Source organism: Monodelphis domestica, chromosome 3, assembly GCF_027887165.1.
Source record: "Monodelphis domestica isolate mMonDom1 chromosome 3, mMonDom1.pri, whole genome shotgun sequence".
NCBI lineage: Eukaryota > Metazoa > Chordata > Mammalia > Didelphimorphia > Didelphidae > Monodelphis > Monodelphis domestica.
The window spans coordinates 254,495,516-254,510,224 of record NC_077229.1 but is presented as its reverse complement, the minus strand read 5'-3'; the positions used below and the strand labels follow the sequence as shown (position 1 = coordinate 254,510,224).

Below are 14,709 nucleotides of genomic sequence, written 5' to 3'. Positions count from 1 at the left end.
ATAAATTCCTTCTCTCTGCAATAGGTAATTGGTATATTCTATATTATTCTTTGTGCAGAAGAAGAAATTACATTATATGGCAGCTAAGAGATTTGTCTAATGTGGTACCATGAGTCATTAGTATAACTGATAACAGGACCCAGAATTCCATTCATCCTCTTATTTGCAATCATAGAATTATGGAATGTTTCAGGAGTAAAAGACCTTCAATATCATCTAATCCAACCACTTCCTGATTTTTTAGTTGAGGAAATTAAGGATAGAGGAGATAAGTGAGGAGAATAAATACTCGGGCTCCAAATCAGCCCTTTACATTTCCTGATCCATCATACTGTTTACTACTGCTGATGATTCTGGAAGGCATGGAATGAGCATTCACTATGATCATTCAAGATAAAATGCAAAATGAGAGGCAGTGTGTGGTCTACTAAAAAGAATACTGAATATACAGTCAGTAGACCTGGGTTCAAATCCTGCCCTGTCACTTAGCACAAGTTATTTGGGTTTCAGTGTCCCTATTTGTAAAATGAGGGGGTTGAAATAAATGATCTGAAAGGCGTTTTCTACCTCAAATTTATGATCCTATCTCATTCCACAAATAGCATGTCTTTTAAAAAAATTCTTACTTTCTGTCTTAATAAAAATTGTAAGACAGAAGGACAAGGGCTAAGAAAATGGAATTAAGTGACATGTCCAGAGTCACACTGCTAGGAAGTATCATAGGCTAGATTTGAGCCCAGTTCCTCCCAACTGGGGCTCTCACACTCTATCCACTGAGCAACCTACCTACTTGTCCAAATATCATGTGAGCATGGCAGTTTTATTTTCTCTTTTCTCATTTTATTTATTTTTAATTTTTTAAATTATTTTTCCTTTCTCACTTTAAAGGAAACTCAGACCTAAAAGAGTACTTCGTTAAGGTTGAAAATATATTTTAAAATACAGTAAAAATGGATGGCCTTTTTTGTTAGTAATTTCCATCAACCTCCAAAGGTCAGATAATGTGATGAGTAGAAATTTGGGGAATGATTCTCTTTCATAATTCTAATACATTTATTGCCATTCATCTTTCCTAGGTTCTTTGGTGTAACATAAATTGTAGGTTTTTCTAGATTTTTTTTTGTTAAAACTATCATCATCACAGTGTTCATGTGCAATAGGTTATTATTAAATCTAGTTTTCTATAGGGGTAAATAAAGAATTGCATTTTCCTCAGGCCCTTACAATAAGCCAGGAGTAGAGCTGCACATTAATTATGTAACCTTTTTTCCCTCCTTGGTTCTAGACTTCACAGGGTTCTTAACATTCATGCATAGGTGTAATTTTTGCAGGTACAACTAACTCTTGAGTTTTCCCTGTCATTAGAGGTATAGCAATTCATCAAAGATTTTTAAAAAATTAAAATATCCCACTTCCCATTAGAGAAAGCATCATTTGTCAAAAAAATACATGTATACATGAAATTATTTCTAACTTTTTTCTATTTATCAGTTCTTTCTCTGGAGGTGAACATACAGAAATGATTCTTCAAGCAATAATTCTGTTGTTTTATGTTAATGTTCTCTTGGTTCTGCTCTTTTAATTCTTTGTAGGTCTTTTCATGTTTTCCCAAAATTAACCTGTTTGTCATTTCTTATGGTGCAGTAGTATTCTGTCACAATAATATGCCACAACATTTTTAGCTATTCTCCAATTGATGGGCATCTCTTCAATTTTCATTTCTTTGCTACCACAAAGAAAATAACTATAAATATTTTAGAACATATAAGTTCTTCTCCTTTTTCCCTGATCACCTAAAGAAATAAGCCTAATTTCTGGATCATAATTTATGTACATTTTGTAATACTTATACATAATTCCAGATTTTTCTACAGAATGGTTGGATCAGTTCACACTACCACCAGCAGTGTAGTAGTGTTCCCATTTTTCCATATCCCCTCCAACATTTGTCATTTTGTCCTTTTATCATTTTAGCCAATCTGATAAGTATAAGATGATATCTCAGAGTTGTTTTGATGTGTTTCTTTAATTAATAATTATTTAGAGCATATGTAGTTTTGATTTTTTATCCAAAAACTGTCTTTTCATACCTTTTGGGCATTTATCAGTTGGGGAATGATTCACATTCTTAAATATTTGACAAACTCATCTCTATATATTTAAGTATGAGAACCTTTTTCAGAGAAACTTGCTAAGAAATAGAAAAGAGATCAGAGGAACAGAACAGACATTCAACAAACAGTTGTAAAAATTATAGTAACTTGTGTTTTACAAAAATAAAGGTCCAAGTTTTGAGAATAAAAACTTACCATTTAATAAAAATTGTTAGAAAAACTGAAAAGCTATCTGACAGAAACGTGATATGGACCAATATCTTATAGCATTTACCAAGGTAAGATCAAAATGGATTCATGACTTAGGCATAAAGGGAGACATCATAAGCAAATTAGAAGAAAAGAGAACACATTACCTTTCAGATTCATGGATAGGAAAAGAATTTATAAATAAATGAGAGAGAGAAAGTATTGTGAGATGTAAAATGAACAATTTAAATTCATTAAATTGAAAAGCTTTTGTACAAATACACAAATATGGCCAAAATTGGAATGAAAACAGTAATTTGGCAAAGTTGTTTTCAAAAAGAAAGCAAATCTCCATAGTGTCAATTTGTACGTGGGGAGTGGACAAAAAAGGTAGTCTTTGTGTGACTTGATTTAGTGCTATTGTGTCAGAAATTTATGGAATTCTACTGCTAATGAGAAATTATCAATTTGTGCTATTCTGTCAATTTTTTAGAAAGGACTTCCATCCTGATTACGACCCTTTGTTTTTGGCACGCAGAGGTACACATTTCCTTGATGCCCCAGCTCCAATCACCAAATCAATTTTTCACATCTCAAAGGAAAAAACTAAACCTTGACTATGTGTCTATTTATGTTCTTCCTTTACAGAGTGCAAATTCACCTGCACCAGTGGTAAATGCTTGTATCTTGGGTCACTAGTCTGTAATCAACAGAACGATTGTGGGGATAACAGTGATGAAGAGAACTGTCTGCTAGTAACTGAACATCCTCCTCCTGGCATTTTCAACTGTAAGTACTTCTTTTGTTCTGAATTTGTGTTGCGCACCTTGGTGAGATTTGTTGTGAGGGCATTGGGAGGGACTGGAGATAGAAAAGAGCCAGCAAATCAAAGGAATGGTGCTTTAAGGTAACAGAGATTTGTGTCTTTTCAGAGCAAGTGATTTCCTTGGTTATATTATTGAAAAGGTGGAATCCTCTCTTTGACAATGCGTCTTATAGCAGATTTTCAGAATTCATCAGGGCATCTGTTGGGTGAATTTAATTTTAATTTCTTTTTTGTCAAAAAGCTATTCTTTGGAGGTTTATTGTTTTTCATCCAGCCAACCAGAAATTACAAATAGTATTATTTACAAAGAATCTTTAAGTGGTCAAAGCAAATGCTAATGTTCCTAAAACTACATAAATCTCAGTGGATAAAATAGTATTCTAGATCATTTTGAAAATTATGCAAATTAGCAAACTTGTAAAAAGAGGCATAATGAATAGTTATTTTTCTGTTTGTAAGATAACAAATGAGACTTTCTTGGTTTTTGATTCTCCCCAGCCCATCCCATTGGGCCTTTAAACGTTTTTTGAGGATGAAAACAATGGTCACAGCCTGAAGTTATTTTATTCTATATGGAGAGAAGGGAGAAAGAGGACATTTTTGAAACATGGCTGGAAATCTCCAAGAATTTCAAGAAGAATGATTACATTGTTTTCTGTGTTTCCTTACTTCAAATGACTTGGCCTTTGGGGTGAGAATCTTTTTGAAGTGCATGTCCTGAGAATACTGTATATATCAACAAATGTTTTCACGTGATTTTCATTTTGAAATAATTTCATGCTATACTTCAAGAGTTTCTCTTAATTTAGATTTATTAACATCATTTGGAGAACTGACATTGGAGGCAGCACATTGTTTTGTTTTGCTGTTGAAATGATATATTAATGCTCTCAATTAAAAAAAGGAGAGTCAAAAAACTTACTATTTTATACACTGAAAAGTTGCTTTGAGCTTAAAAAACTAAGAAAATGTATCATTTAAAGCATTATATTTATGAAATATGCAGGAAAGCATTATTTTATTATATAAGTTGGATATATTGCCCCCTGAGTCCCCAATTTTATTTATTATATGTATTTGGATTTTCTCAAAGTGGGACACATCTGTTATTTGAAAAGTTTATTTGATGTTGATTGTATGTTTTCTTGGATACTGTCACACTTTCATTTCTTATTATTTTATTCTAAATGGTAGGCTTTTATCATATTGAGGGTAAAATCGGTAATGACTGGAAACATTCATGAAGTGTTTGCCATGTGCCAAGAACTGTGCTAAGTATTAAGGATACAAAACAGAAAAATGGAGATCTCTGCTTTCCAGTACCTCAGACTCCAACTGAAAAGGATTCAGCTGGAAGAATGGCAAGGCCCAGAAATCCTGACATTACAGGGACAGGGTAAATCTTTTTGCCTAAGACCTCTTATGGTATATCATGGAACCAAAGTATGCCTTTTAAAAAAATCTATTACCTTCTATCCAAGGCAGAAGGAGGAACAAGAGCTGGGCAATTGGGGTTAAATGACCTGCTCAGGGTCATACAGCCAATCCTTATCAGAGGGGGAATGTGAATCCAGGTTTTAGCTCTATAGTAGCTGCTTGTCTGTTGCATTTTGTCACTATCTGAGGAGCTACCTCTTTTCATTGACTCCCTAGAAAGACATTTAGAATTGAAATGATTAAAATAAAACCTTTTTGTTTATCTGATTAACTTTAATGAAAGAAGAAAAGCTGGAGTTTCTTCTTTGGCTGAAATTAACTAACTGCCAAACTTTGAATCTAGTTACTCCCCCTCCTAGATGTGGGATTGGTCCTTATATAGACCAATCCCATGCCTGGAAGGGGGGGATGCAGTTCCTGGCCACAACACTTTAAAACCCACAGAATAATTTCTTTTGCAATTGCTATGGATTTCACTTAAGAGGCTTTGAAATGTTTAGAAGATCAAAGCAACTAGTATGATGCTCAAACTTTTTCTTAGTAGGGAGGAAAGAGACTATTATTATAACTAATCCAGCATAAGAGGTGTATTGACCATCTGTGATTTCAAATTATATTTTAAATACATTTTTATGTTAACATATAATTAGAATTTTAAACTCACTTTTATAAAACTATATCCTCTTTATTAGTATTTATCCTTCTTTTTCCTGCATCAATCTTTTTTCCATTCTTAGACTGTATCAATATCCCATTTTCAAAATGAAAAAATTTAAATTATATTTTATCAATTAAATGAGTCTTGTTTTTAAATGACAAGTGAATTTTTGCCCTAGTAGTACAGACCCGATAGTCAAATAGATTCAGCTGAGGAACTTTATACTTTAAAACTTGGCATGTATGGACCTTGCTAATAGTGCTAATAGTCAATCCGATCAGAAATCCTGTCCTAGGTCAGTGTATTTTCCTCTAGGCTAAAATATAAACTGTCATGTGGCATTAATAGCCCTTTATGGGGGTGTATTCAGCCTTCCTTTCCAGATTTATTTCATATTCCTTCCCTTATATGCATTCTACATTCCAGCCAGACTAGATCTGAATATTCATTATCCTTTAGCTTCCTCCTCTAAGCCTCCTTATGTGTGGTCCCCCCATGTCCCTCCCCTGCACTATTTAGAATTCTTGGCTCCCTTCTGGTTTTATTTGAGGGGCCACCCATTTGTCACTCCAATTGTTGGTGTTCTCCCCTCTCTCACAGAAATTAATTTATGTTTTGCATTTACCTATATATTATGGTTATGAAGTGGAATGAGAGCAAGGAGGACTTCAGGTTTTGTCTTTGTATGCCTAGTATCTAGAATAATCATTGGTGCTCTAACAGCTACTTGTTGACACTTCCTAGCTGTATGGCTCTGGGCAGATCATTTAACCCCATTTGCCTAGCCATGCCCCTCTTCTGTCTTAGAAGTGATACTAGGATGGAAGGTAATAGTTTGAAGAACTAAGACAAACAAACAAAACAATGAAATCCCCAAACTTGCTTAATACTTATAGAACCAAGAGAAAACATTGGACATGGCTTCTTTTCTTTTGTAGTTATACCAAATGACCTTTAAAGTATCTCCCAACTTATAAGATTTAGGGATTTTAGAAAGACCATGTAAAACTAGCATCTTATCAGTAGCAAGTCATGATGTCCCTGTTTGGTGTGGGGAACTTTGGGTAGTTGAATTGTTGTTTTGGAAACTGACTTTTTGATAGAAGACTAAAATTTAGAGCTACTTTTAGTATAATAAGAATTTTCCAAAACAAAAAGTATCTTAAAATGAATTGACATGGAGATGGCTGATTACATCCTTCCCATTTTTCTCCTGTGTGCTTTAATGTAATATCATTAAATTTAGTCAGTTGCCTGTCTTTTTAAGCCAATTATTTCTAACCCAGTCAGTCAGCCTTCTCTTATTCACTGGCTTTCAGCAAGTTCTTTTCCTTCCAGGAAGCAGTGACCAACCGAAACTGTGGTCTGGTGAGTTCTGTGGTCCTTAGCAAAGCCTTCAAGAACAAGGAAGAGGTTTTAACTGGAATATTCTTGGAAAAACTGTGGGGTGAGGATGGGGAAAGAATGGTAATTTAAGGAGTCTTTGGCCAGGGCTGTTGCTTAACCTCCCCAGACCTTAGCTTCCTCATTTGTAAAAAATCAGGGATTGGATTAGATCTAGATCTATTATGCTGTGAGTTGAAAAGGGTCATGAAGTTGTAATGCCCAAACCTCAAAAATCAGTAGCTGGGATTAATTCCAGGTCAGAAAACCGAATGAATCAGTGGTAATAGATTGTTCAAATAGGAGCCAGATCAAAAACTACAGAATCACTCCAGGTCAAGGAGAGGCAAAGTTGAGAGTTCAGGAGTCAAGGGCTAGATTCTTTAGGTAATACAGTATTTTGTTATACATGGAGAATTCAATTTGTGACATATTGTACTAGATATTGAGAATTAGTTTGTAACATTCACTGTTCCTTTGATTCATGTGAGATTAAACCTGGTTGGGCTCCTTTATCTAGCTACTTCTGAATATCGTCCTACTGAAGAGCTCTTGGTACTGATGCTTCCACTCATTATTTTCCATAGCAACCATTGACTATACAGAGGGGCAGAGTTGGTTACTTGAGGGTCACTTTAATTTCTCAATTTCTCATAACTGAACTTCTCTTTGAGATGTAAGACCCTTTAAATATGTCAGTCCTGCTTCGGATGAGAATTTGGTCTGCCTGCAACTGAATCTCCTTGCTGATAATAGTAGATCAGTCATTTCAGTTCTGTGAAAATGTGTATGGCCAAGGAAGGACTCAAAATTAAATTTTGTCATTGATTTAATACAAAATGAATATGCAGTTCCATCCTTTCCTTTCTTTGCCCTCTCTCTATGAACTCTACAAGGTAAGGTTACAGATCAAAAGCAAGATTCATCTAACAGGCTGTGGCTATGTCACAAGCTTTACACATTTATAGCAAATATGCTTGCTTTAATAAAATAGCATGGCATTTTGAATGAATGTACAAATTCATTTGAGGTAACAGATGGACAGTATGCATTTGATGTTGGATTAGTTGTGATAATAATATTCCCCTTTCTGCCTTCTGAGTCTTTATTTTTGTTATCTATTGCATGTAAAAACAATTTTAACATTGATTTTTTAAAAAAAAAATTGATTTCCAAATCCTCTTCCTTTCCCCCCCTCCCCCCTCAGAGAAGGCAAGTGATTTGCTATAGATGTGTTGCCATGAAAAATATATTTTCATATTATCCATGTTGCAAAAGAAAACAGAAAAAACCCCCACTAAGAAAATGAAAATTTTAAAAATATCCTTTAGGGAGCAGCTAGGTGACTGACTCAGGGCCAGGCCCAGAGACAGGAGGTCTTTGGTTTAAATCTGGCCTTAGACACTTCTCAGCTGTGTGACCCTGGGCAAGTCACTTACTACTCTTCTGCCTTGGAGCCAATACACCATATGGATTCCAAGATGGAAGGTAAGGGTTAAAAACAAACAAAAAATGTTTTAAGTATGCTTTGATCTGTATTCAAACAAAATCAGTTATTTCTTTGGAGGTGGATAGCATTTTAAATTATAAATCCTTCAGAATTATCTTGGATCACTATTTGGCTGAGAATAGCTAAGTCATTTACAGTTGATCATTGTAGAGTATTGCAAGTATTGTGTACAATGTTCTCTTTTCTGTGCTCCCTTCACTTTGTATTAGTTCATATAAGTCTTACCACTTTCCCCCCAAAAGCATACTTTTTATCACCTCTTTCAGTGCAGTAGTGTTCCATCAACTTAGTGAGCCATTCCCTCAATTTATGGGCATTCATTCAATTTCCAGTTCTTTGCCACCACAAAAGAGGCTACAATATTTTTGTATGTATAGGTTCTTTTGCTTTATCTCTTTGGGATACACACCTAGTTGAGGTATTGCTGGTTCCAAGGGTATGCACAGTTTTATAGTTTGTGGGCCATAGCTCCAAATTGCTTTCCACAGTGGTTGAATTACTTCACAACTCTACCAACTGTGTGTTAGTGTCCTAACTTTTTCAAACCCCCTCCAATATTTGTCATTGTCCTTTCTATCGCATTAGTCAATCTGCTAGATGTGAATTGGTACCTCATAATTGTTTGAATTTGCATTTTTTTAATCAAAAGCGATTTAGAACTTTTTTTCATGACTGGAGATAGTTTTATTTCCTCTTCTGAAAACTGCCTAAGTAGCCATTGACCAGCAAATTGGTCTCGCTTCTCTATGTATTTGAGAAATTGAGGGCAATATAAAGAGAAATCTGCTGTATTTTTTCTTCTAGTTTTCTGCTTTCCTTCTAATCTTGGCTATACTGGTTTTGTTTGGGCAAAAATGGTGGGTTTTAAAAAAATTTATCAATTTATTTTTAACTTTTATCTTCTGTCTTAGAATTGATACCCATCATACAGCTAGGAAGTATCTGAGACCAGATTTGAACCCAAACTCTTCCAACTCCAGGCCTGGTACCCTATCCATTGTGCTACCCAGCTGCCCCCACAAAAATATTTTAATTTCAAATAATCAAAATTCTCCATTTAACATCACATAATGCTCTCTAGCACTTGTTTGGTCAGAAATTCTTCCCTTGTACACAAATTTGACAGATAAAATATTCCATGATGCCTTAATTTGCTTATATCAACCTTTATGTCTAGATGTTGCACCCATATTGACTATATTTTGATATACAGTGTCAGATATTGGTCTCTACCTAGTTTAAACAAGATTGTTTTCCAGTTTTTCCAGCAATTATTGTCTAATAGTGGGTTCTTGTCTCAAAAGTTTGAATCTGCATTTTTCAAATACTAGATTAATATGGTCATTTACTACTACTGTCTATTGTATGCCTAATCTGTTTGACTGATCCATCACTCTATTTTTTTAACCAGCACCAAATTATTTTGATGATTAGCATTTTGCAATACAGTTTGAAGTCTAGTTCTGCTAGGCTACCTTTTTTTTTGCATTTTTTATTGATTTCCTTGAGATTTTTGACTTTGTTCTTACATATGAACTTTATTATTTTTTTCTAGCATGATAATGTGGTAGCCTCCAAGACTTGTGTTAACCTGATTAGAGTTCCATGATATTTGAATTGTTTGAAATATTTTGTCTTTTATCTGTGAGCTCTGAAATTTGGCTGAGAATTTTCATTTGGTGATCTCCTGTAGAAGTAATCAGAAGATTCTTTTTAACCCCTTATCTTCTATCTTGGTGTCCATTCTAAGACAAAAGAGTGGCCATGGCTAGGCAATCAGAGGTAAGTGCAGCTAGGAAGTATCTAAGACCAGGTTTGAACCCATGTCCTCCTGATTCCAATCCTGCTGCTCTGTCTATTATGCTAACTAGCTGCCCCTAGAGGATTCTTTCAATTTCTATTTTACCCTCTAGTTCTAAAATATCAGGCCAGTTTTCTTTGATAATTTCTTGAAATATGATGTTGATTCTCTTTTTTTCTTGGATAATGGCTTTCAGGTAGGTAGTAAGTGCAATAATTCTTAAATTATCAGTCCTCAATTTATTTTTCATGTCAGTTGGTTTTCTAATGAGATACTTCACATTTTTCTTCTATTTTTTCATTCTTTTGATTTTGTTTTATTGTTTCTTGGTGTCTCAGAATTAACTCCTATTTACTCAGTTCTAATTTTTAAGGTTCATTTTCTTCATTGAGCTTTTATGCCTTATTTTCTGTTTGGCCTATCTACTTCTAAGGAGACTGTTTTTTCAGTGAATTTTGTATCTCTTTTTTCATTTCACCATTTCTGCTATTTAAGATCTTCTCTTCAGTGGATTTTTGTGCCTCATAACCATTTGGCTAATTGTATTTTCCAAAGTGCTACTTTCTTTAGTATTTTTTGTGTCTTTATCAAACTGTTGAATCTCTTTTCATAATTTTCTTGTATCATTCATTAATTATCCCAAAATTTCCTCTGCCTTTTTATTTGATTTTTAAAATCCTTTTTGAACTCCTCTAGGAAGTCTTTTTTGGGGCTTGTGCCTAATAAATTTTTTTTTCTGAGGCTTTGCATGCAGCTGGTTTGACTTTCTTATCTTTTGACTTCATGTCTTAATTTTCCTCTCATCATAATGATTTTATATGGTCAGGTCCTTTTTTGTTGTTTGCTAATTTTCCCTCCAGACTATTTCTTGACTTTTAACTTTATATTAAAGTTGTATGGCTCCTGGGGTGGAGATGCATTGTCCCAAGTTTCAGGTTTTTCCTACTTCTGTTTTCAGGGCTTGTTGTGGGAATCTCTAAGTTTTTGCTTCTTCCAAGGTGGTTTGATATAATGGGAGTTGCTATCACTGCTCTCCTGGTCTATGCTTTGGTCTGTGAGGGACCATAAGTACTCTTCTCTGACCTGGGACTGTGACCAAGGCCTTTTCTCCCCTGTGGTCACAAGTGTGATTGCTAGCTTTGGCTTTAAAATGTAGCTCAGGTCCAAGATTCCCTGCCACTGCAAGCCCTCATGCTCTTTTCTGCCTTGGACCTGAGACCAGTGACCCAGTTCCCTCACCCCATACACAACTGTGACTAGAGCCCCTGATTCCTTACAATCAGAGGTGGTAATGCACTAGTATTCCCCTTTATCAGAGGACTTTGAGCCAGCATTGTAGATGGCCAATATAATGGGGGCACCCAGGGGCAGCAAAGAGTCCCCCTGTAATCTCCTTCTGAGCAGTTGTCTGACAAATTTATGGTCTGTGGGCTGAGAGCTCCCCAAACTGTTGCCTCCAAGATCTACCACAATGAGACAGACCTTTCCTGTTGACCTCTTAAGTTGTATTTGGCAGGGAAAAAAACCTCACCCTGTTCCATTGTTGGTTTTGCTGCTCCAGAATTCTAGTTGAGTTGTTATTTTAATGTTGTTTGGAGTGAAATTTGGGAGCTTTCAGGTGAATTCCTGATAGAAATGACTAAGGTTGTGTCATACTTTAAAGCCCTCACTCCTGTCACACTAAGTAAAAGAATCCCCCTCATACCTTCTAGAGCAAGAGAGAGGACTAGTTAGTTAACTTTGTCAATTTTGTTACTAGATAGAAAGAATATCCATCTCTATGTTATTCTGTTTCACTTCTAAGGTAAAACTTTTCTATCTTTCCAGATGAGCTGAAATCAGTTTTTTTTTCTATGTGTTGTTGGCTTTGGATATGCATTATGGCTCAGATATTTTTGTCAACTACATCTTATTCTTTCATTTGATATTTGCTAAGTATAACTTGAATTAAGGTAGATAATAGAAAAGTTTTTTTTTTCTGATGTTGCTATTCTTTCCCCAGCCCTCTTTAGGAATCTCATTTTGACCAAGACAGCTCTCTTGTGTTCTCTCACCTGTTTCTTTTCTTTACTAAAAATGTTCAGGTTTGTCTACTTTTAATTAGGAAAATCTCATGTTTTTCTTTAGTTCACTGAGACTGATTTAATATGCTATTGGACCAGAAGGCATATTTGTATGGATGGATAGTTTTGCATTAACCTGGCTTTGAGTTGGCTTCCTTAGAAAAAGAGTCATATTTTATGAATCTCTCTGTGGAAGTGGAAGAATTCCATCAGGTTCAAATGACAGCTCTTTACAATTTCCCCCCTCCCTCTCTTGGCTGCCCTGATTCCGATGTTTCCTGTTGAGCTCTTTCTTGAGTTCATGTGATCTCAAGAGATTATTAAATTCATATTGTGTGCTTTATTCACTAGTAGGCACCATGGACAGATACAAAGCAGCATTAGCTTATTCTTACCTAGCTAAGGCATATAGATATAACTAATAGGAGATAACTAATAATATAAGAGAATATCTGTGGTGTAACAAGATGCGTGGTATGGATAAATGTTTATTTTTCAGGGTTTCAGGAGAGGAAATAACTGTAGGCTGAAGTCAGTAGGGGAAAAAGTCTTCATAGAAGACTTGAATTGGATCATGTGAAATCAGGTTAAAATTTAGATAGGAAGAAGAAGAGCACCTAGGTAGTGAGGTAGCATGAATAACAATAGTGTAATGAAAGTGATGATGTGTTGGAAAATAGGGGCAATTCCTGTCTTTTTACTGTTTCTCACTCTAATTCTGGTAGTGAAATTTTGTTTACACTGTTTTCATTTAATAGTGTTTCCTGGCCATTAGTTTTAAACTGGAATTTTTTCTATTACCCTGTTATTTCCAGGGCCTCTTGCTAGATCTCTGTGGGGAGAGAGCAGTTTTTCTGACTTTCCCAACAAAACAACTTAGTAGCTTATATGTCTCTAGAAGTATGTACTTTGAAAAGCTTGGCAGGAATAGATCTTTCTTAAGCAATCATTACCAAGGAATTTGTACCATTTGTCCTTAAGAGTAACCCAGGAGTTGAAAAGAAGCCAATAGTACTTGGAATGGCTTTTCACTTTCAGCTTCAGTGGCATCTCCAGTTAACTAAAAGAATTCATCTTTGGGGAAACAGAAGAAGTTGGGCATACCCTCATTGTGGAATGGAGAATTTCTCATTTTCCTATATCTGACTCCATCAAACAAAACTGAGGCATGGAATGTCCTGTGCCTAGTGAAGATAATGCTAATTAACTGGCTACTTGGGTATTTTTAAGGAGAACTCTTTTGCCCCAGGTTGTTTGGTTTATATACTCCTAGATTCTTTTCTACTCTTTCTTATCCAGTATAAAGCTTACCTATTTATCAGAAATAGGCAATGGGAAACCTTAGTTCTGTGAGTGGTTGAAAAGTAATTTCTTCATGTAGTTCTGTTGTCCAAGTGATAAATCCTGGCAACATGCACAACAAGCCATTGGATTCTTCTGGGTGAGAAAAATAAAAAATAAATTCTGTTTGCCAATTTGTGGTCCAAGATTGAGAGGTGGGAAGAATCTTGGAAGCCATCTAATCAAACTCCAGCATCAAACAGTTTAGGAAACTGAGGTCAAAATTATGCATGTCAGTTATAATGTAAATTTGGATGTTTTTGTTGTTCATTTGTTTCAGTTGTATGTGTCTGACTTTTCATGACCTTATTTGGCATTTTCTTGGCAGAGATACCGGAATGGTTTGCCCTTTCCTTCTCTAGTTCATTTTACAGATGAGTTAATAGAGGTAAATAGTTAAGTGACTTGCCCAGGGTCACACAACTAGTAAATGCCTGAGGCTGGATTTGAACTCCTAAATGTGAGTCTTCCTGACTTCAGACCTGGTATTTTATCCACTGCACCACTTAGCTGTCCCATAAATCTGGATACCATGACTTTAAACATATTATATTTATATTTTATTATATTACATGTTATAATATATTATATATATTATATTATAATTATATTTTGAAGGGATACTCCATAAAGCTATAATAAAGAATCTAGTTGGTTATGCAAATGTTAACCAACTCTCTACATTCTAGCCCAATGTCCAATTTTAAATGAATTTAATGTAGGCATTCTCAGAGTTACAAATATTAACTTCAGAATATATTGTAGTTATGAGTGACTGGTTAGTACCATATAATGGAGGAAGGAAAGTCCCTCCCCAAAACCCTAGAAATTAAAAAAGTATTCCACAAATACCCACTTTACTATTTCCTTTGGTGTCCAGAGGCTGTCCCAGTTGAGTTGAGGATAGAGCAGGTGGTAAGAAGATGTGTTTTCCTAGTGTTTTGAGTAGTAAGGTGGAACTGTGCATTTCCTTTCATATAAATAGTCTAATACTTTTTATTTTTATTCATTTGAAACACTTACCTTTTGTCTTAGAATCAATACTGTGTATTGATTCCAAGGCAGAAGAGTGGTATGGTATGGGCTAGACAATGGAGGTTAAGGGACTTGCTCAGGGTCACACAGGCAGTAAGTATTTGAGGTCTGATTTGAATACAGGACCTCCTGTCTCTGGGTTTGACTCTCAATCCACTGAGTCACCCATAGCTGCCCCTGTTCTAATACTTTTTAATTTAATCTAATTTTTCTAGGAGGGTTGAGAGATGTTATTTATTATTCATAATGGAGATTCATAGTTTTGAAAGTTATGTCTTTAGTGTTTATAGGGCTACATGGGAAAAAAGATATAAAAGTATAGTGATGAGAAAATAAATATACACTGTGTAAA

At 35.1% G+C, this 14,709-nt stretch overlaps 1 protein-coding gene across 12 annotated transcripts in view; it reads left to right on the top strand.

Moving 5' to 3' along the window:
* Positions 1–14,709, top strand: part of LDLRAD4 (low density lipoprotein receptor class A domain containing 4) — a 637,530-nt gene that overhangs the window by 342,794 nt on the left and 280,027 nt on the right. For all 12 annotated transcript variants that reach the window (XM_056820769.1, XM_056820774.1, XM_056820777.1 and 9 more), the window contains one exon: positions 2,952–3,092. In XM_056820769.1, coding sequence (XP_056676747.1) covers positions 2,952–3,092 — 141 coding nt within the window. The remainder of the gene's footprint in view (positions 1–2,951; positions 3,093–14,709) is intronic.